The following is a 20936-nucleotide window of genomic DNA, read 5'->3' as shown; positions in this document are numbered from 1 at the left end:
AGTTCGTTTCACTTCTCCTTCTGAAAAAGCCGTTCTAAAGCCGACCATGTGCCTGAAACATGGACCTATATAAAATATCTGCTTTATCACAGTTTAAACCTGTGACGAGTCAGGCGATCCTCACACATTATGAACCATATACAAAAATAGTACAAAGCTGTAATAATGGTCACCTGACAGATCCACTGATTCCAGAAAGAGGGGTGAAACAGGGATGTGCTTGGTCCCCCCTCCTGTTTGCTTTGAGCTTGGAACCATTGGCCCAATTTATTAGGCAATCAGAAACAATTTACGGTGTTACAATTGATGGGATAAAAGAAAGTGTGCAAAGAACTGAAATGATCTCATTCTGGCAACCCCCTCTGACCAAATGGAATCTCTTAGATCTAGCTGAAAAACTATACTCCTCTTTTCTCCACTATAAAAAAGACCTTGACAAATTGACACGTATACCATACTTATAACAACAGCTGGTTGTCTGTTCCAGACAACCAGCTGTTTGAAGAATGGAATAAAACAATTTCAAGATTTGTGTGGCAAGGCAGGAAACTTTTCGTCCAATTTAAAACTCTACAATTATCAAAAGAAAAATGAGATTGGGGTTTACTTTGTCTGAAAAATGATGAGTATTATTATTATTTCAGCTCAAATCAGAGTGCTGCTGTGTTGGTGTGATCCAGAATATGAAAAATATTGAGAGTAATGTTGTGCCTCAGGTTCCTGTACAGGCCTCACTGGCAGATGACAGACAGCTGAGTCATTTGGACAAGTTAAGAATCCCTGGGTAAAATCTGTGATTACAATTTGGAAAGATCTAATCAAAACTGGTTGGCTTATGATCAGGGTTTTGCTCCTAACAGCACAGATTTTCAGAAGTAGAGTTCTGATAACAAAAGGTATAAAGGTTTTTTATTTTTCACCAAATTGTAAAAGAAAATCACAACTTTGATATGTTGAAAAAAATGGCTTGGGGAAATAAGACTTTTATAGATATTTACAAGAAAGGAGTTTTATAACAAGGAAATTAAACAATGCCACCCATTGACTGAAATATTTATTGAAGCGTGTAAATCAGAATGTTCAAGAGGAATAATATCAAAATTGTATTCAATTCAATTCAATTAATTTTTGTAAGGCCCAAAATCACAACAATGGTTGCCTTTGAGGGCCACAGTAGAAATGAATCAAAAATGTCTGCGGTGCCGAGGGACGATGTCCCAGAGTCCTCTGTCCTTAGACCCTCCTTCTCGGCCAGGAAAAAGTTGGGCAGTCATCCCACCGTATACGTATATCAAAAATAAATGGGAGAGAGAGGGTAACTTTGTTTTGACAGATGAAGAGTGGGGAAAGTATTTGTACATCTCAGTGAAATACCACAAAATCACATGTTTGGAGAGAGTTCTGCTGGAAAATGTTGTCACGTTTTTTGTTCAAACCATTTCAAAGTGCCAATTATTCACTAGGATATTCCAATTGCTGGAAAAACTGGCAGCAGGAGGCAAACCACTATTAGGTGTTTTGGGACTCACTGGAATTCAGGATCATGTACTTGGGCCTCAGGACTCCTGCCATGGACACAATCATTTTATTTAAAAAAAAATAAAATAAAATGTATATATATATATATATATATAATTATTAGGCTACCTCAAATAAATTCTGACAGTCTGTTTGCTGTAATCCAACCCAACATTTTTCAAGTGGGTCGGTCGGTAGGTAAATTCTTATTTTTTTTACTTTGGTGGCAAAAAAACAAGATCCAAATTTTGCCATTTTTTGACTCGGAGTGACCGCCAGGGGTCAGGCTTCAAAGTCAATGACGGAAAACATCTTGTCTCGAAAATTTTAAGATATTTCAATCGACCTTTTGTACGGCGTTATCCTTTATTTTGGTAGCGAAGGCAAGCGGGGGGACACGGGCGCCGCCATGTTTGTTGTGATGACGCTGCTGGGCGTGTTTATGTCCCAGAATGCATAGCGTAAGTCAAATTTAAATGTCATATGACATAGAACGGTATGAGCGGTGGCCAGGCCAGTGGCGCTGACAGAACTAAGTTAACATGTAAAAAGGCATTATAGGTTCCCTCCTGCATGCGCTGTTTAGCATATGGAGGACCGAAAATGATGTCCCTTGGGATGAAAGATAGGTTTACCAGCACTATAAAATTATTCTACACAGCGCTTTAGGAAAGAACGGTCGGTGAGTCTGCGAAATATTTGAAAAAGAAAAGAATTTGGCGTTATTTTGGCAAAATGTCAATGTCAATTATTTTTCAATCGGCTAGTTTCATACCGGGTCGGTCGGTTAAGGCAAACGGACCTATTATTTTGCTCAGCCTTAAATATAATAAAAAAAAATAAACCTGTGGTGAGTTGAACTAGTGGTGAGTTTGGAAAAAATAGACGTACAAAAGTTGAAGCATCCAAAGATAGATTAAAATATTTGCTGATGAGGTGCTCCCTCTTCAGGTCAGACCTCGTAATGTTGAGGAGGGAAATAACCAACCTACAAATGCTTGGAACACAGCTAATGCTGTTTTAGCAGGATAAAATTTGTCAGTTTGCCATGTTGTTGTGTTGTTCCTGTGCTTCTGCTGTTGTTGTGTTGTTCCTGTGCTGCTGCTGTTGTTGTGTTGTTCCTGTGCTGCTGCTGCTGCTGCTGCTGCTGCTGCTGCTGCTGCTGCTGCTGCTGCTGCTGTGTTGTTCCTGTGCAGCTGCTGTTGTTGCTGTGTTGTTTCCGTGTTGTTGCCGAACCACAGGCGTCGCAGCTGCTCTCTGATCTGTGACAGCTTCAGTTTTTCACTTACAGAAATGTACAATTATCATTGAAAGTCTTATTTTTTATCTCTTTAACTCATGTCGGGAATGTTGTAGAGGAAATTCTTCAATCATGTCAGAGAGAATTTATTGAGGGGGGAAAAAATTAAATTAAACAAATGGAAAAGACAGATCTTAATATCGCACAAGCTCAAAAATAGAACCAAACCAAGATCAAACCAGGATTAAAGCCGGAATAGACCAGGACTAAACCAGGACCAGAAACAAGACTAAACCAGGATTAGAAACAAGACTAAACCAGGACTAGACCAGGACCAACCCAGGACTAGAAAAAAGACTAAAGCCGGACTAAACATGGTTTTCAGCTGCATCTGCAAAAAGACAATTTAGAATTTAAAATGCACATGTTTTTGAGAAAAAGGCAAAAGTGTTTACTGTCGTGAATGAGTTTTTCCTGTTCATCTAAACAGCTTCTTCAGACATCTTTCTAAGACACTTTCTAAGAAAAACAGATTGATTTTACAAAACTGATCGATCCTAGTTAATTCAGAAATAAAAAGCACATTTTAAACTTGAGCTTTTTCAATGTGACTAAATAAAAAAATACAGATCTGCTTCGGGACAAACGTCACAGAGACATGACCCTGGAGTCTGCCACAGTCAAGTCAAACTATGACCTGAGCCTGACTCTGTTGTTATTTAAGAGCGCGAGACGGCCTCTCGACCAATCACAGCGAACCATTCAGCTGGTCTTTCATGTTCAGTTTTTTTAAATACATAGAACAGAGTCAAATTCAATGCTCAGGAAGAGACATGACGTCTCAAAATCGATTTAAATATCACAATGATAATTGTTCTGCCCTCAGTAAGAATGTTTCTGTGTTGCCTTTATGGCAATTGATGTCTTGATTTTACAAGTTCATATGTTTAAAACGTTTTAAAATGCTAGAATTGTATTTCTGGGTATTTTGCTTAAAGGCGGTATGGACGATTTTTCGGCGATTTGAGAACGCAGGCGGAAGTGCGCATGTGCACTCCCCCGTGTGGACTGATACAACACACACGTGCGTTTGTTTATTAGCGCAACGGAGCGCATCGCATCTCTCGTCTCCCGTAGATTTCTGTCCACTTCTGCGTCAGCTCGAACTGTCTTTCTCCGTCTTCATTTTGCCCCGTACACTGAGGGAACTATATTATGATAGATCCATGCGCTTAGGTACGCGGAAACTTGGGGACGAGCCTGACGCGGCTGCAGGTGAGCGGTAGGTGCGTTTTATGATTGATACGTGGCAGGACAAATGATTTATCCACGCCACGAGGAAATATGATAAAAAATTTGCTGAAAAAAATCGTCCATACCACCTTTAAGCATTTCTGTACTTGTAGTTATTTTTGGTTGAAATATATTACCGTATATTCTACTTCCGGTTTACCCAGCTACTTCCGGGTCATAGTGAACTTCCGGTTCCGGGTTTTTGTAGTAAAACAGGCACATGGAAAGGCCAGCAGTCTGAATGCTATCTGTCACCATCCACGGAAAAGCGCTTACAAGGCAATGCCGTAAGTTCAGAACTGTGTTTATATATGTCCAGTCTTCTGTATTTTTGTATTATCTTGTTAAAATGTTAAGTTTATTTAGTAAATTAAGCACTTTATTTTGTGATGTTTTCTGCTCAGTGTCTAAGAGCATGTGGTGTATGTTCTACAGTTTTCACCATCTGGAGAGGAAATTAAAAGCAACAAAACGTCCCCTGTGGTTCTGGTCCTTCTTCAATGGTTTAACTTGGTGTCATATCGATGACATTACAGTTTCAGTCAACATAATTAGAAGAAATCTGAATCCATTTGACTTTAGTCCTGTTCTAATACTGTTCTAAGCCTCTAGGGGCAGACTTTATGACAAAAAACAGAAGTGTGGGCTTCTGAACCAAGAAGAGCACAAACAAACAGATGCCTTTTACACCGTGATATTATAACGTTTATTGTGAATCAGGCTCAGTGTGATAATGTCAGTCGCTCTGGGGTTTCCTAGAGATGACCGAGTGACTCACACTTCACATGTGAGACAAACTGACCTTTACAACAAAGAGAATCACAACAAAACATGGATCTGAGATTAAACACCACAGAAGTACATGACTTACAGTTTGAGTCTAACAATATTCTTTTGATTTAGCATGACATTCATTGTTTACATTTACCTATGTTTACGTTTCCTTAGCCGACAGATTAGCATTAGCCAAACGGTTTAGATACCAGTGACTTCAGAATCAGAAAAGGTTTACTGCCATTGTCAAAGATCAGAATTCACAAACAGAGGAACTTGCTTTGGTGATTCAGTGCAACATAAAACAATGAATAATGATAAAACAACATATATAAGTCAAAAAGAAAAGGTGGTGGTAAAGGAAGACGTACAACTACAGTAGGTGGCGGTAATGTAAAACTTGGATACCAACCGCCATAAAAGACCGAAGAAGAAGAATTCAAATCTGCTATAGGATAAAAAAATAAAAATAGAGTTTACATATGTAGTGCAGAAAGTGAACAGTGCAGTGAGTGATTAAATCATGGTTTAAGTGACAGTGTTTAAGAAGTGTTCATAAGTCCAACGGCAGAGGGAAAGAAACTGTTCTGGTGACAGGAGGTTCTGGTCCGAATGGACCGTAGCCTCCAGCCTGAGGGGAGTGGCCTCCTGCCTGAGGGGAGTGGCTCAAATAGTCCATGTCCACGGTGAGAGGAGTCGGCTGTGATCTGACCTGCTCGTCCCAGAGCTCTGGAGATGTCCAGGTCCTGCAGAGATGGAAGTCAGCAGCCGATCACCTTCTCAGCAGAGGGCGCTGTAGTCTTTGTTTGTCCCTGGCTGTGGCTCCAGTGCACCACACGGTGATGGAGGAGGTGATGGAGGAGGTGAGGATGGACTCGATGATGGCCGTGTAGAACTGCACCATCATCTCCACTGTCAGCTTGGCTTTCCTCAGCTGCCGCAGGAACTACATCCTCTGCTGGGCCTTCTTGATGAGGAGCTGATAGTGGGCTCCCACTTGAGGTCCTGGATGATGGCCGAGAAAGCGGAGGGAGTCCACTGGTGATGGGGGAGTCTGTCATAGTGAGGGGGGCTGGGGGCTGTGACTTTCCTGAAGTCCACAATCATCTCCACTGTTTTCTGGGCGGTGAACTCCAGGTTGTTACCTCTGCACCAGGACACCAGCCCATCCACCTCCTCCTGGAGACAGACTCATCCCCGTCCGAGATGAGCCCGATGAGGGTGGTGTCGTCCACAAACAAGAGGAATAAATATTCCACAAGCGCCGCAAACTTAATTAGTTTTACAGAGTTGTGGCTGGAGGTGCAGCAGTTTGTGTACAGGGAGAAGAGCAGGGGAGAAGGTACACAGCCCTGTGGAGCTCCTGTGCTGATAGTCCGAGTGGTTGAGACATTCTTCCCCAGCCGCACGCACTGCCTCCGATCCATCAGGAAGTCAGTGCTCCCCCTGCAGGTGGAGTCAAGCACGTTGAGCTGGGAGAGCTTGTCGTGGAGCAGAGCAGGAGGGTGGTGTTGATGCAGAGCTGAAGTCAACAAACAGGATCCTGACGTAGGTTCCCGGGGAGTCCAGATGCTGCAGGGTGAAGTGGAGAGCCTGGTTGATGGCGTCGTCCACAGACCTGTTGGCTCTGTAGGCGAACTGCAGGGGGTCCAGCAAGGGGTCCAGCAGGGGGGAGGTAAAGGACTTGAGGTGGGGCAAGACCACGCGTTCAAATGACTTCATGACTACAGACGTCAGTGCCACAGGTCTGTAGTCATTAAATCCAGTGATCAGGAGTTTCTTGGGGACAGGGACAATGATGGACGACTTGAAGCAGGCTGGGACATGGCGTGACTCTAGCGAGGTGTCAAAAATGCCAGTGAAGACAGGGGCCAGGTCACCTGCACAGTGTCTTAAGGTGGCGGGAGTGACAACGTCTGGTCCAGCAGCTTTTCGGGGGTTGGATTTCCGAAACAGTCTGTGGTGGGGGAGGTGGGGGGTCCGGGGTTGGGTTGGCAGAGCTGGCCACAGTGGGGGAGGGGGTGTTAAATCTACAGTAGAAGGAGTTGAGTTGCTGAGACAGTTTTCTGTCATCTGCAGAAGGGGGGCTCTGGGCTTGTAATTGGTGAGAAGCCGTCGCTCACTCCACACCGAGGCGGGGTTGTTGTTAGAGAACTGCTGCTTCAGACACAAATTGTAATGAGATCTAACTCTCAACACCTCCCTGCTAAATCCATACTTCGCGTCTTTGTAGCGCTCTCTATCACCGGCCCTGTGCGCTGCCTCCTTCTGCTGCCTTAACCTCCAGATCAGAACTCGTCACGTTGAAGAGGGAAATGACCAACTGCGAATGTTTGAAAAACGTTAGCCGTGTGTTCAGAGTCTTTTATTACTTCAGTCTGGTTCCAGTTTGAGTCACTTGTGTTTTTGCTGTGGTGTTTCTGTGTCACGTTGCCGTATTGTTGCCAAACCACAGGCGTCGCAGCTGCTCTCTGATCTGTGACAGCTTCAGGCCGTAGATGAGCGGGTTTAACAGCGGAAGAAAGGTAAAAAAGTACAACGACAGAAACACTGCAAGTGCATCCGGAATCCCGCTCATGTCAAAACGACTCATCACTATCTGAGAGCAGCTCCCAAAGGAGAAGTTCAGCAGCGACGTCAGGTGAGGCACGCAGGTGCTCAGGGCTTTGTGCCGCGCCTGCCCCGGGGCAGACAGACACACAGCGAGTATGCGGCCGTATGTGAAAAGGATGAGGAAGAGCGGGCAGATCATGGATAACACGGTGTAGAAAAGGCCGTAGATGTTGATGAGCTGCACAGACTTACACGACAGCTTCACGATGGAGTAGTTTCCACAGTAAATTCTATCGATGAGGTTTCCGCACAAAGGCAGCGACATGCTCAGCCACAACAACACGCCAATGGCCACGGACGGAGCGAACCACATGCCGGCGACCAGCAGCGCCACCTTTCTGTGCGTCATCACGCTGTGGTACTGCAGCGGGCGGCAGATGGCCACATAGCGGTCGTACGACATGGCAGCTATTGTGAAGATCTCCACAGAGCCGTATAGGTAAAGGCAGAAGATCTGGAAGTAACACAGAGCGTACGGAACAGTGTGCTGGTCCTGCAGGATCTGGAAGAGCAGGAACGGGAAGAGCGCGGAACTGCCGTAAAGCTCATTCACAAACAGGCTGCAGAGGAGCAGGTACATGGGCTGGTGCAGACTCCTGTTCAGAACGATCAGAGCGATGAGCAGCAGGTTTGAGCCCAAGATCAGCACGTATGAAGACAGTGTGAGCACAAAGTAGAGCCAGCGCAGGGGCCCGAGGTCTGAGTAGGCCCCCAAAGTGAAGTGACTCACCTGAGTCCAGTTACCCATCGCACACATCAGAAACACGGCTAGAACATGTTTAGAACATGTTTAGGACATGGCGAGAACATGGCGAGAACATGGTGATATGTAATAATCGAGCTGCACAGTATCAAATCGAAATTGTGACATGACAACATGAAATGACAAAATCACATGATGTAAATCCACAAACGTGTGTGAAGTTCTGAAAGTTCACATCAATCTGAAAATTAGACAAAAGACAAATGACAAATCTATCAACAGGAATAATTTAGATTATTGGTTAAATACATTGAACAAGAGGTCTAAACCAGGAATAAACCAGGAATAAACCAGGACTAACCCAGGTCCTAGATAGTTCTGAATGAAGAATTATCAAACAGACGACCAAAAGTGAACAAAACTGAACTTTGATTTTGCAAAATTAAACACTAAAACACTTTGTCGAATCCTTTTTGCAAAAATCTCTAAAAAAATAACAATTTATGAACAACATGAACTCAAAGACACTTTCAAATTTGTAATTCCATTCAAACTGGAGTGAAAACTTTAGTGACCTGTGAAAATTAAATTCCTCTTCCATTATGAGGAAAATCATTCTAAAATGCACCACAATCAGTTTTTCACTTACAGAAATGTACAATTATCGTTGCAAGTCTTATTTTTCAATTTCTTTACCTCATGTCGGGAATGTTGTAGAGGAAATTCTTCAATCATGTCAGAGAGAGTTTATTGAGAAAAAAATGAAATTAAACAAATAGAAAAGACAGATCTTATTGCAGCACAAGCTTAAAAGTAGAACCAAACCAAGATCAAAACAAGACTAAAGCCGGAATAGACCAGGACTAAACCAGGACTAGAAACAAGACTAAACCAGCACTAGAAACAGGACTAAAGCCGGACTAAACATGGTTCTCAGCTGCATCTGCAAAAATAGATTGATTTTACAAAATTGAATTGATCCTAGTTAATTCAGAAATACAAAGCACATTTTAAACTTCAGCTTTTTCAATGTGACTAAATAAAAAAATACAGATCTGCTTCTGGACAAACGTCACAGAGACATGACCCTGGAGTCTGTCTCAGTCAAGTCAAACTATGACCTGAACTCTTTTGTTATTTAAGAGCCCAAGACGCCCTCTCGACCAATCACAGCGAACCATTCAGCTACTCATTTTCTGTTTTTTTAAATACATAGAACAAAGTCAAATTCAATGCTAAGGATGAGACTTGACTCCTCAAAATTGATTTCAATTCAAGGAATGACTGCTGTTCAGTGAGTTCAGAGTGAGTCAGGCGATCCTTATACACAATGAACCATATACAAAAATAATACAAAGCTGTAATAATGGTCACCTGACAGATCCACTGATTCCAGAAAAAAAGGGGTGAGACAGGGATCTGCTTGGTCCCCCCTCCTGTTTGCTTTTTACTTGGAACCATTGGCCCAATTTATTAGGCAATCAAAAAAAAATTAACGGTGTTACAATTGATGAGATAAAACATAAAGAGTATAATATTCTAATATATTTGCCCAAACCAGAATCCTCATACTCAATGTGATGTATTTTCTTCAAATAATAGGTCCAATGTCTGGAGACAAATAAAGAACTGAAATGATCTAATTCTGGCAACACCCTCTGACCTTTAGAAAGACTTACTCCTTCAAATGGCAAATGGAATCTCTTAGATCTATCTGAAAAACTGTACTCCTCTTTTCTCCACTATAAAAAAAGACCTTGAAAAATGGACAATTATACCATACTTAAGTCTAAGTCAAATGATTGAAACTAAATGAAAAATTCATGTCTTTCCCAGATTTCTCTATCTGTTTGAAGCATGGAGTAAAACAATCTCAAGATTTGTGTGGCAAGGCATGAAACTTTGCGTCCAATTTAAAACTCTGCATTTATGAAAATAAAAATGAGATTGGGGTTTACTTTGTCTGAAAAAATACTTTATTTCAGCTCAAATCAGAGGGCTGCTGTGTTGGTGTGATCCAGAATATGAAACTCAATGGAAAAATATTGAGAGTAATGTTGTGCCTCAGGTTCCTGTACAGGCCTTACTGGCAGATGACAGACAGCTGAGTCATTTTGAGAAGTTAAGAATCCCTGGGTAAAATCTGTGATTACAATTTGGAAAGATCTAATCAAAACTGGTTGGCTTATGATCAGGGTTTTGCTCCTAACAGCACAGATTTTCAGATGTAGAGTTCTGATAACAAAAGGTATAAAGGTTTTTTATTTTTTACCAAATTGTGAAAGAAAATCACAGCTTTGATATGTTGAAAAAATTGGCTTGGGCAAATAAACTTTTATAGATATTTACAAGAAAGGAGTTTTATAACAAAGAAATTAAACAATGCCACCCTTTGACTGAAATATTTATTAAATCGTGTAAATCAGAACGTTCAAGAGGAATAATATCAAAATTGTTATAATGCTTATATAGGTTGGGCAGTCATCCCACCTTATACGTATATCAAAAATAAATGGGAGAGAGAGGGTAACTTTGTTTTGACAGATGAAGAGCAGGAAAGTATATGTACATCTCAGTGAAATACCACAAAATCACATGTTTGGAGAGAGTTCTGCTTGAAAATGTCACCTTTTTTCTTCAAACCAATTCAAAGTCCCAATTATTCACAAGGATGTTCCTATTGCAGGAGAAACTGGCAGCAGGAGACAAACCACCACTGGATTTCAGGATCATGTACTTGGGCCTCAGGATTCCTGCCATGGACACAATAATTTTACTTGTAAAAATATATATATATATATTATTGTATATAGTAAAAAATAAACCTGTGGTGAGTTGAACTAGTGGTGAGTTTGGGGAAAATAGGCGTGCGAACGTTTGCTGATGAGGTGCTCCCTCTTCGGGTCAGACCTCGTAATGTTGAGGAGGGAAATAACCAACCTACAAATGCTTGGAACACAGCTAATGCTGTTTTAGCAGGATAAAATTGGTCAGGTTGCTGTGTTGTTGTGTTGTTCCTGTGCTGCTGCTGTTGCTGCTGCTGCTGCTGCTGCTGCTGCTGTTGTTGTGTTGTTCCAGTGCTGCTGCTGCTGCTGTTGCTGCTGCTGCTGCTGCTGCTGCTGCTGCTGCTGTGGTGTTTCCGTGTCACGTTGCCGTATTGTTGCCGAACCACAGGCGTCGCAGCTGCTCTCTGATCTGTGACAGCTTCAGGCCGTAGATGAGCGGGTTTAACAGCGGAAGAAAAGTGAAAGAGTACAACGACAGAAACACTGCAAGTGCATCCGGAATCCCGCTCATGTCAAAACGACTCATCACTATCTGAGAGCAGCTCCCAAAGGAGAAGTTCAGCAGCGACGCCAGGTGAGGCATGCAGGTGCTCAGGGCTTTGTGCCGCGCCTGCCCCGGGGCAGACAGACACAAAACGAGTATGCGGCCGTATGTGTAAAGGATGAGGAAGAGCGGGCAGATCATGGATAACACGGTGTAGAAAAGGCCGTAGATGTTGATGAGCTGCACAGACTTACACGACAGCTTCACGATGGAGTAGTTTCCACAGTAAATTCTATCGATGAGGTTTCCGCACAAAGGCAGCGACATGCTCAGCCACAACAACACGCCAATGGCCACGGACGGAGCGAGCCACATGCCGGCGACCAGCAGCGCCACCTTTCTGTGCGTCATCACGCTGTGGTACTGCAGCGGGCGGCAGATGGCCACATAGCGGTCGTACGACATGGCAGCTATTGTGAAGATCTCCACAGAGCCGTATTGGTAAATGCAGAAGATCTGGAGGTAACACAGAGCGTACGGAACAGTGTGCTGGTCCTGCAGGATCTGGAAGAGCAGGAACGGGAAGAGCGTGGAGCTGCCGTAAAGCTCATTCACAAACAGGCTGCAGAGGAGCAGGTACATGGGCTGGTGCAGACTCCTGTTCAGAACGATCAGAGCGATGAGCAGCAGGTTTGAGCCCAAGATCAGCACGTATGAAGACAGTGTGAGCACAAAGTAGAGCCAGCGCAGGGGCCCGAGGTCTGAGTAGGCCCCCAAAGTGAAGTGACTCACCTGAGTCCAGTTACCCATCACACACATCAGAAACACAGCTAGAACATGTTTAGGACATGGCGAGAACATGGTGATATGTAATAATCGACCTGCACAGTATCAAATCGAAATTGTGACATGACAACATGAAATGACAAAATCACATGATGTAAATCCACAAACGTCAAAAGATTTTGAGTGAAGTTCTGAAAGTTCACATCAATCTGAAAATAAACCAGTTAAAAGACAAAAGACAAATGGCAAATCTATCAAGAGGAATAACTTAAAATATGGGTTAAATACATTGAAGGGACTAAACCAGGTTTAAACCAGGACTAAACCAGTTCCTAGATAGTCCTGAATGAAGACTAATCCGAGAGACGACCAAAAGGGTACAAAACTGAACTTTGACATACAAAACCAAAACCACAATAACATAAACTCAAAGACACTTTCAAATTACAAATTCTATTAAAACCAGAGTGAAAAAGAATGTGACCTGTGGATATTAAATGAAAGACAGAAAAAAATCCTCTTCTATTATGAAGAAATTGTTTTTAAATACACCACGATCAGTTTTTACAGAATTATACTATTATCATTGCAAGACTTTCTTTTATTTCTTAAACTCATGCCGGGAATGTTGTAGAGGGTGAAACAAACTGAAATTAAACAAATAGAGAAGACAAAGACCAGGACTAAATCAGGACTAAACCAGGACTAATCAGGAATAGACCAGGACTAAACCAGGACTAGAAAAAAGACTAAAGCCGGATTAAACATGGTTCTCAGCTGCATCTGCAAAAAGACAATTTAGAATTTAAAATGCACACGTTTTAGGGAAAAAGGCTAAAGTGTTTACAGTCATGAATGAGTTTTTCTACTCATCCAAACAGCTTCTTCAGACATCTTTCTAACACACTTTATGATATTCAAAAATAGGCAAAACTAAACTTAATCGAACCTGGTTAATTTCAGAAATAAAAAGAACATTTTAAACTTGAGCTTTTTCAATGTGACTAAATAATAGATACAGATCTGCTTCTAGACAAACGTCACAGAGACACGAAACTGGAGTCTGTCTCGGTCAAGTCAAACTATGACCTGAACTCTTTTGTTATAAGAGCGCGAGACGGCCTCTCGACCAATCACAGCGAACCATTCAGCTGCTCTTCGTCACTTCAGGTTTTTTATTGCTGTTATTTTTGTTTTTTAAAAATTCAGAGATTAAACACAACAGACCAGAGAGGGAAACATAAAGTACATCAACTAAACATCAAAGAAACTAAATCATGGCATTAAATAACAGCCTCAATTGGTATTTCAATCTGTCCATTTATAAATTAAACCCGGATGTCATACCTTCCATTTGTTTCATGTCTGTTACGATGTCAGTCCAGTCGTTAGTCGTTTGTAAGGTTTGTGTCAGCCATTTCTTTGTGATGGCCTTTTTTTCCTGCCGCCAATGGTATGTTCCAAAGGTATCCATTTAGTGTGTCCGTGGCCGGTTCTTTTGAAGCCCAAGTGCATAGTTCTAAAATTGGGAGCAATGGCAATGTCAAAAAAAAAGGCCTCCTGCTTTGGCCTCCTGCTGCCACAGTTTCTCCAGCAGTTTGCATTAACTTGTGAGTAATGAACACTTTGACACGGTGTTATGAAAGAACGAGTCACATTTTTACTGCTAAATTCCCTTCAGACATGTGATTTTGAGGTCCTCCACTGAGATTTTCCCTCTCTTCATCTGTCAAAACAAGGCTGCCTTCTCTTTCCATTTGTTTTTAATATATTTAGTAGAGTAGTTGTCCAGATTAGAAATGCATTGATATCATTTACATATTATTCCCCTTGAAAGTTTGATACAAGTTTTCAGTAACAGGATTATAATGGTAATTACTTTACTTTAATTTCTTGGTTATAATAACTCCTTATTTGTAAATACCTATAAAATCCCTGTTCTCCAAACCAAAGGATTCCTTCAATTTATCAAAGTTTTTCATGTGTGCATGTGTCTTTTACCATTTGGTGAAAAACTTTTAAAACTTTTGTAATCCAGACCTTGAATCTCAGGTCAGTTCTATTTGGTACAAAATCTTGTTCAAAAGCCAACCAGTTAAAGATTTTAACATCCTTGGTTATTTTATTACTTGGTTTACGGATCCGCCACACTTAGATTATTGATTTCTACAATATAAATAAAATGTATATATATATATATATATTTTTTTATAAAGTACCACCGACAACGCAAAATAGCATAAAATCAAACGTAAAAAGCGGTATTAAGTCAAAAGATTAGAGTGCGTGAAGCAATTTCTCGCCAAACTGCTGCGGAAGTCTGAAGGGGCTGCTCCGAGCTGCTCTGTCCTTGCGCGCGGTCCCGGCGAGAGCGTGGGCGGTCCCGGGGAGCGCACGCGCGGTCCCGGGGAGAGCACGCGCGCCCGTTTGCCAGCTGCTGCACGCTGTGCCAAATCATTTTATACCCGTTTACCACATTTTCTTCAGCGCGTTTTGCCGTGACTAAAGGGTGCACACTTAAGCGTCAGTTCTGTCTGTCTAAAACACGCTAAATATACTGTTACTATGGATCTATTATATTATTGACTGTTACACGCTCCTGCGCGCCGTGTTGCCTCCCCCCCCTCCTCCCATGGTGAAATTATATTTATATTTCGCCCGCCTGTGCAATATATTTCATTAAAAAATCCGTAAACCAAGTAATAAAATAACTGCGGCCTTAGTTTGTTTTGATCAGCTCCTTCCATGTTGTGAGAACAGATTTTACCCAGGGATTCTCAACTTCTCAAAATGACTCAACCGTGGCCTGCACTACTCTCAACATTTTTCAATTTCAATATAATTCTAACCTGAATTAGCAATTTACTTGGTCAGTTTGATGACATTATAATAAATTGTGTCCAATTCCAGTCACAAAAGGCTTCTCAAGTCCAATATTATAAAATAGAATCTGTTTTGTGTCTCAAAATGGAGTGGATCTCTTATCACGTGTTTCTAACTTCTGACTTTTGGTTGAGTCACTTTGAGTTTCTTCATGAACTTATCAACGTGACTTCTAATGAAATGCAAATTAAAAACTTTTCTCTGTTTTGACACTGCCACCTCCTAATTGGTCCAAAGGGACATCATTACCTCGTCCCTCTGTGGACATGTGACCGGACCGCTGCGTCTGATTGGTCCCTGAAGTCCCACTGTTTCTATGGAGGAAACTGTGGCTAAACAAACGATGATGAAACGCTGCATCGGCTCCACAGGGGACGAGCCGCCGCTAACCGCTAACTGTTTGCCACGAGCCGCTAACTTCTAAACAGTAAGCCACGAGTCGCTAACCGCTCTGAGGAGGAGTTTCACCTTTGACCCTGTTAGCTTCAGAACTGTACCTTAACAGACAAGACACATCCTTTTATCTCCTCTGTAGTATTCCAACTTTTGTTCAATATAAAACGCAAGATGAACCTAAAACGACCCGATTGTAGAAACAAGTTTGGATGTAAACATGTTCATTTTAAGTTAAATATGACCCCAACTTTGGCAAATAGATCAGAGAAACATTGAGCTCAAGTGATATTAGTGTTAGATTGAATGTGTTTTGTGACTGGCAGGTCCCAGTTTTTATTTAAAAAAAATATTATTTCAAAACTTTCTTAACTAATGCTATTTAACTTAAAAGAGGTGAACTAAAGCTATAACAGACAGAACATTTTTAACGTGTCTGGCGTTTCAAATGATGAAAATATAGTAAGGCCAACACCGAGCATGACTGACCCAGATTTAGACTCAAACAGGACAGATTGTTCTGTTGATGTTAAAATAAAGCAGGTGGCACTATACTGTATTAGCATTCTAAGATCTTTATTAAAAACCCAATTTTTCTCTTGAATAGTGAAACAGAGCAGTTTCCTCAGGTGGTGCCACAGCAGGGTGGCACATGCTCACAGCCTGTTGTGCCCACGGCCTGTTGTGCCCACGGCCTGTTGTGCCCCCACAGCCTGTTGTGCCCCCACAGCCTGTTGTGCCCCCACAGCCTGTTGTGCCCACGGCCTGTTGTGCCCACGGCCTGTTGTGCCCCCACAGCCTGTTGTGCCCCCACAGCCTGTTGTGCCCACGGCCTGTTGTGCCCACGGCCTGTTGTGCCCACGGCCTGTTGTGCCCATGTGACGTGTAAAGCAGAAACAGATTTTTACAACAATGATGTATCTTGAAGACGTTTCAGACAAGGCTGAGGAGTTTCGAGTGTTTCTTGTTTGGCTGTTCTCCTTGTGCGATGGCAGAGCAGATGGAGAGAGAGCGACTTTACACATGGCCACAGTTAATTTATCATCTATTCTCAGAAGCAGAAAAGGTTTATTGTCACTGAACACAGTTTGCGAACATAGGAACTTGTCTCTACGTTAAGGTGCAATGTAAAACAATGAATAATACAATAATTATAATAATAACGTCTATAGAGTCAAATATGGCATGCATTAAGAATTTACTTATACAATTAGATAAAAATAAACTTTTCTCAGTATGTACACAGATATTTACTCAAAAATGTACGGAATAATTGTGTGGCAGGTGTTAAGTGTTCATGAGTCCAACGGCAGAGGGAAAGAAGCTGTTCTGTTCCTGGAGACGTACAGGTCCTGCAGAGATAGAAGTCTGCACAATGCGCTGTAGTCTCTGTTTGTCCCTGGCTGTGGCTCCAGCGTACCACACAGTGATGGAGGAGGTGATGGAGGAGGTGAGGATGGACTCGATGATGGCCGTGTAGAACTGCACCATCATCTCCGCCGGCAGTTTGGCTTTTACTCAGCTGCCGCAGGAAGTACATCCTCTGCTGGGCCTTCTAGGCGTTGAGCTCCAGGTTGTTACCTCTGCACCACCAGACATCTGCAGCGTGGGGGGCTTTAGGCTTGTAGTTGGTGAGAAGCCAGAGCCTATACTGAGATCTAGCTCTCGACACCTTCCTGCTAAATTCATACTTCACAATGTAATGAAAAAAATGTCGTGTCATTCTATCTATGTTAGAATTGTGTGAAGATAATATGGTTCTGTATCGTGCCAGTCAGGCCTCAGGACATGGCTTGGGGGTCAGGTCACCTCTGAGTGAGATGGCTCACATCTTTGGATCCTTGAGGGTTGTTCTATCTCTTTCGAAGCTTGACACTTGACACATTTGACACTTTGTATCAATTTGTGTAAATAAAGATCCTACTTTTGAGGAAGACAAACTCTGTTAAATGTCATTATTTCTCCGTAATTGTTTGCAGAAATTCCACCACAGCATCTTTGAAGCGCCTCCTTCTACTGCCTCAACTGCCTCAGACAAACCCTGCATTGGTCCCAGTGCAGGGTTTGTTTTGGTCCTTCTTATAGACAATGACTGGACACGGGTCCACAGAGACTTTACATGTAGAGTGGACGCTTTGGACAGTGTGGCGTGAACTCAACTTTAGATCGAAGCACCAACCAGACCAGGACCCTACAAAGTGACCATCCAGCTTAAACATCCTTTTCCTGTTTCCTCTGCAGTTGTGTTGAGTTTGATTGACACATGGCTGTGACAGGGGGTGGGGCTTGCAGGTGAGGGGGCAGAGCTTGCAGGTGTTCACTCTAGAGTTTAAGAACAGCTGCAGGGTTCACAACGCTCAGATCTTCGTTGACTTCACTAAGTCACTTTTTAGATGCTTTTTCTGAGATGGAACATTTCAAACTGCTTTTACTGAATATTGTATGTTCATGTTGAATCATTGTGTATTTTTCCATTTGTTATCATTGATTCTCTGACCTTTAGAAGACTGTACACGTTTCTGTGATGATGGTAAAGTTCAGACTTTCTAAAATGTCGGCTCAGATTCACAAAATTTAAACAAAAAGTACACTTCTAATTTTGAGATTGATGTTTTGAAACTCTTCTGTGCAATTTGTTCTTTTGTCATAAACAGTATTTGTGTGTTGGGGAAGACGGAATATTTGTATTTGACTGAACATAACATTATATCTAATGATTTTAATGATGTTTTATTACAACGACCATTTGCTTTTTGTCTGAAGATGAATATGAGCACAATATGAACTTGTATCTCACATTGATTGATTATTTGAAGAACAAAAATAGAAAAAAGTGATGTTTAAACAAGAAACATTGTACAGAAATATGCACGCCGGCTCAGAAGGGAGTGAGGAGAAGCGCTGTACGCTGTATACTTTAAATATTCATGTATCATCTCATGCTTTTGTGTAGAGCGCAGCGTTTCAAATGTAAAGTTTGCACAAATGTGACACGAGTGAATTATGTTTGGATAAAAACATCAAGTGAAGCTCAGAGAAATGAACAGGGTTTAGAACATTTGTGGGTTTTAGTTTTGGCCATAAGAAAATACACAAGAATGAAACAATATCATGTGAAGCTTGAGATATTGTTCAATTAATTTCAGTTTCAACACTTAATTCTTAATCAGAAACAATATGTTTGTCACAGTTTTCAGGTTAAAAGTCTGTATAGGTTTTGTGAACATTAGTGGTGTGTATTGTTAATGGAAGCATGATTTATACCGTAATAAGCTGGTTTTAAAGGAAGCACTTGATTATTTAGTCTTAGTTTAGTTCATCTTCTCGGTCTGAGTCTGTGTAAAGTTTAGAGGCTTTGAGATGTGAACTTTCATTTAAATTACATAATAGACGTCATTGTATTTCATTTTGATTTTCTGCTGATGCGGTTCATCTCTGTGGAATTATTGCTCCACGTTTGAGTTACAAACCAAACACAGACATTTTGATGTTTTATTATATCAATTTAAAGAAGAAACTGTCTATTTTAAATGTGCTCATGTTTTGCAGAAGATGGACACGTAATGAGTAACTTTTATAGGGATTTGTTCTGCTAAAAGTGACAAAAGCTTTATGTTTATAATATGGAAAGAATTCAACATTTATTTCTCCTGGAAACACCAGTGTCATGTCCAAACACTTCAGATTTTTAACACTTTTCACTTTGATTTGAGTGTTTTTACAGTCGCAGCTCTTTTCTGTGCTCAGCCTGTGTTTCTTTGGCGACAAAGATGGAAAATGTGACGTCTTTTGTCTTTGAACTTTCCAGGTCGAACGATTCGCTCTGGACTCGTCAGATTTACTTTAGCTTCGCTCTGACTTCGTACGCCATCACAGTTTTCTTCAACCTGACTCTGGTGGTGACCATCGCGTCGGAGAAGACGCTGCATCAGCCCATGTACGTGTTTTTGGCAAACATGTGCGTGAACGGCATCTGCGGCGCGTCCAGTTTCTACCCCAAACTGCTCCAAGACCTTCTGTCCGACACCAGCTTCATCTCCTACACCGGCTGTTTGCTGCAGATGTGCGGCATCTACTGCTACGTCTTCTGCGAGTTCACCAGTCTGACCGTGATGGCGCTGGACCGCTACATCGCCATCTGTCGCCCCCTGCAGTATCACAGTCTCATGACGCGCGCCACAGTCACACATCTGATCGCACTCACCTGGAGTTTCTCTCTTTTAGAAACCATCATCGGCGCCGTCCTGACCACACGTCTGCCGCTGTGTGGGAACAAACTGCCCAAGTTCTTCTGCACAAACTGGGAGGTGGTGAAACTGTCGTGCAGCAGCGACACCACCATCAACAACATCTACGGCTTCATCTTGATGCTGTTGCACGTGGCTATGACGGTGCTGATAATCGTGTCGTACGTGGGTTTGGTGCGAGCCGCGCTCAGATCTCACGTCGATCGGAGCAAGTTCATACAGACGTGTTTGCCCCACCTGGTGGCGCTGCTGGTGTTCACCGCGTCCGTCTGCTTCGACGCCTTGTTCTCACGCTATGGCTTTTCAGGGATGCTCAGCAACGCTCTCGCCGCAGAGTTTCTAGTTGTTACTCCGCTTTTAAACCCCATCATCTACGGCATTAAAATGCAGCAGATCCGAACACCAATCACACGCTTCTTCAGCCGAGAAACACAAGGCTGACCACGTTTCGGCGACTCGTGCCTGAATGCCATGCAATGAATGAACTTGAATAAACTGCTGTAACACAATAAACTTTCAATGAGGTCCAGTTTGAGAAAACTTCAAGTCATAGTGCTTGATATCTGCTGTTGTGTTATATTTCTTATTCTTCACATTGTTTCTGCCAATCAAATGAATGTGTGATATAAACTAATGTTCAAAATATCATCATAAAATTAATTCAAATATTGTTTTGCTTTTTTAAACATTGATTTCAGGTAGAATATAAACACACTCAGTGACTGACTAAACATGGACAGGATATTTGTGGTGGTCAGTCCTCTGCTTGTCTCCATGGAGATAAGTTACAGAAGTGTCTCATGCTTATGAGTGTGCTGCCGATGAATCATAAGAGAATATGAATATTGTGTGATCAATGTGTTGTAGAGTCTCTGGGGGGGACCGGTGACCTCCAGGTGAGAGGGTGACGGCTGTGCCCCTGAGCCACTGTGTCTCTGGTGGAAGGACTTTATCTGCAGCGCCTCAAACTCAGCATCTCACAAACGCTCAGACGGTGGTTTCTCTCTCTCCGACTCTTTCCCAGCGCTGAGTCCTGAGTCCTGGTCCTGAGTCCTGGGTCCTGGGTCCTGGTTCCTGAGTCCTGGGTCCTGGTCCTGGTCCTGGTCCTGGTCCTGGTCCTGGGTCACTGGTCCTGGTCCTGAGTCCTGGGTCCTGAGTCCTGGGTCCTGGTCCTGAGTCCTGGTCCCGGTCCTGGGTCCTGGGTCCTGGGTCCTGG

The 20936-nt window shown here is 42.4% G+C and overlaps 4 protein-coding genes across 4 annotated transcripts in view; 1 reads left to right on the top strand and 3 right to left on the bottom strand.

The window, feature by feature from the left end:
* LOC140376749 (beta-arrestin-1-like) overlaps positions 1 to 20936 on the bottom strand; it is a 79253-nt gene that overhangs the window by 17830 nt on the left and 40487 nt on the right. The gene's annotated exons all lie outside the window — the stretch shown is intronic.
* LOC140376886 (olfactory receptor 10A5-like) lies at positions 7238 to 8186 on the bottom strand. The gene has a single exon (XM_072462163.1). The coding sequence runs from the start codon at positions 8184 to 8186 to the stop codon at positions 7251 to 7253; it is 936 nt and encodes a 311-aa protein (XP_072318264.1). The 3' UTR covers positions 7238 to 7250.
* Positions 11268 to 12221, bottom strand: LOC140376870 (olfactory receptor 10A5-like). Its single transcript, XM_072462162.1, has one exon. The coding sequence runs from the start codon at positions 12219 to 12221 to the stop codon at positions 11286 to 11288; it is 936 nt and encodes a 311-aa protein (XP_072318263.1). The 3' UTR covers positions 11268 to 11285.
* LOC140369387 (olfactory receptor-like protein DTMT) lies at positions 19211 to 20161 on the top strand. The gene has a single exon (XM_072456720.1). It carries the CDS (start codon positions 19244 to 19246, stop codon positions 20159 to 20161), a length of 918 nt encoding a protein of 305 aa, XP_072312821.1. The 5' UTR covers positions 19211 to 19243.

Source organism: Eucyclogobius newberryi, unplaced genomic scaffold (genome assembly GCF_026437365.1).
Source record: "Eucyclogobius newberryi isolate DKJ021-1_F unplaced genomic scaffold, fEucNew1.0.hap1 SCAF_10, whole genome shotgun sequence".
In the NCBI taxonomy this organism is placed as follows: Eukaryota; Metazoa; Chordata; class Actinopteri; order Gobiiformes; family Gobiidae; genus Eucyclogobius; species Eucyclogobius newberryi.
Note: the sequence above shows the minus strand (reverse complement) of the source record. Positions and strands in the feature narration are given on the sequence as shown.

What these genes read in the sequence shown, in the direction of transcription:
- LOC140376886 (XM_072462163.1), bottom strand. Translation starts at nt 8,186, where the DNA reads ATGGGTAACTGGACTCAGGTGAGTCACTTCACTTTGGGGGCCTACTCA.
- LOC140376870 (XM_072462162.1), bottom strand. Translation starts at nt 12,221, where the DNA reads ATGGGTAACTGGACTCAGGTGAGTCACTTCACTTTGGGGGCCTACTCA.
- LOC140369387 (XM_072456720.1), top strand. Translation starts at nt 19,244, where the DNA reads ATGGAAAATGTGACGTCTTTTGTCTTTGAACTTTCCAGGTCGAACGAT.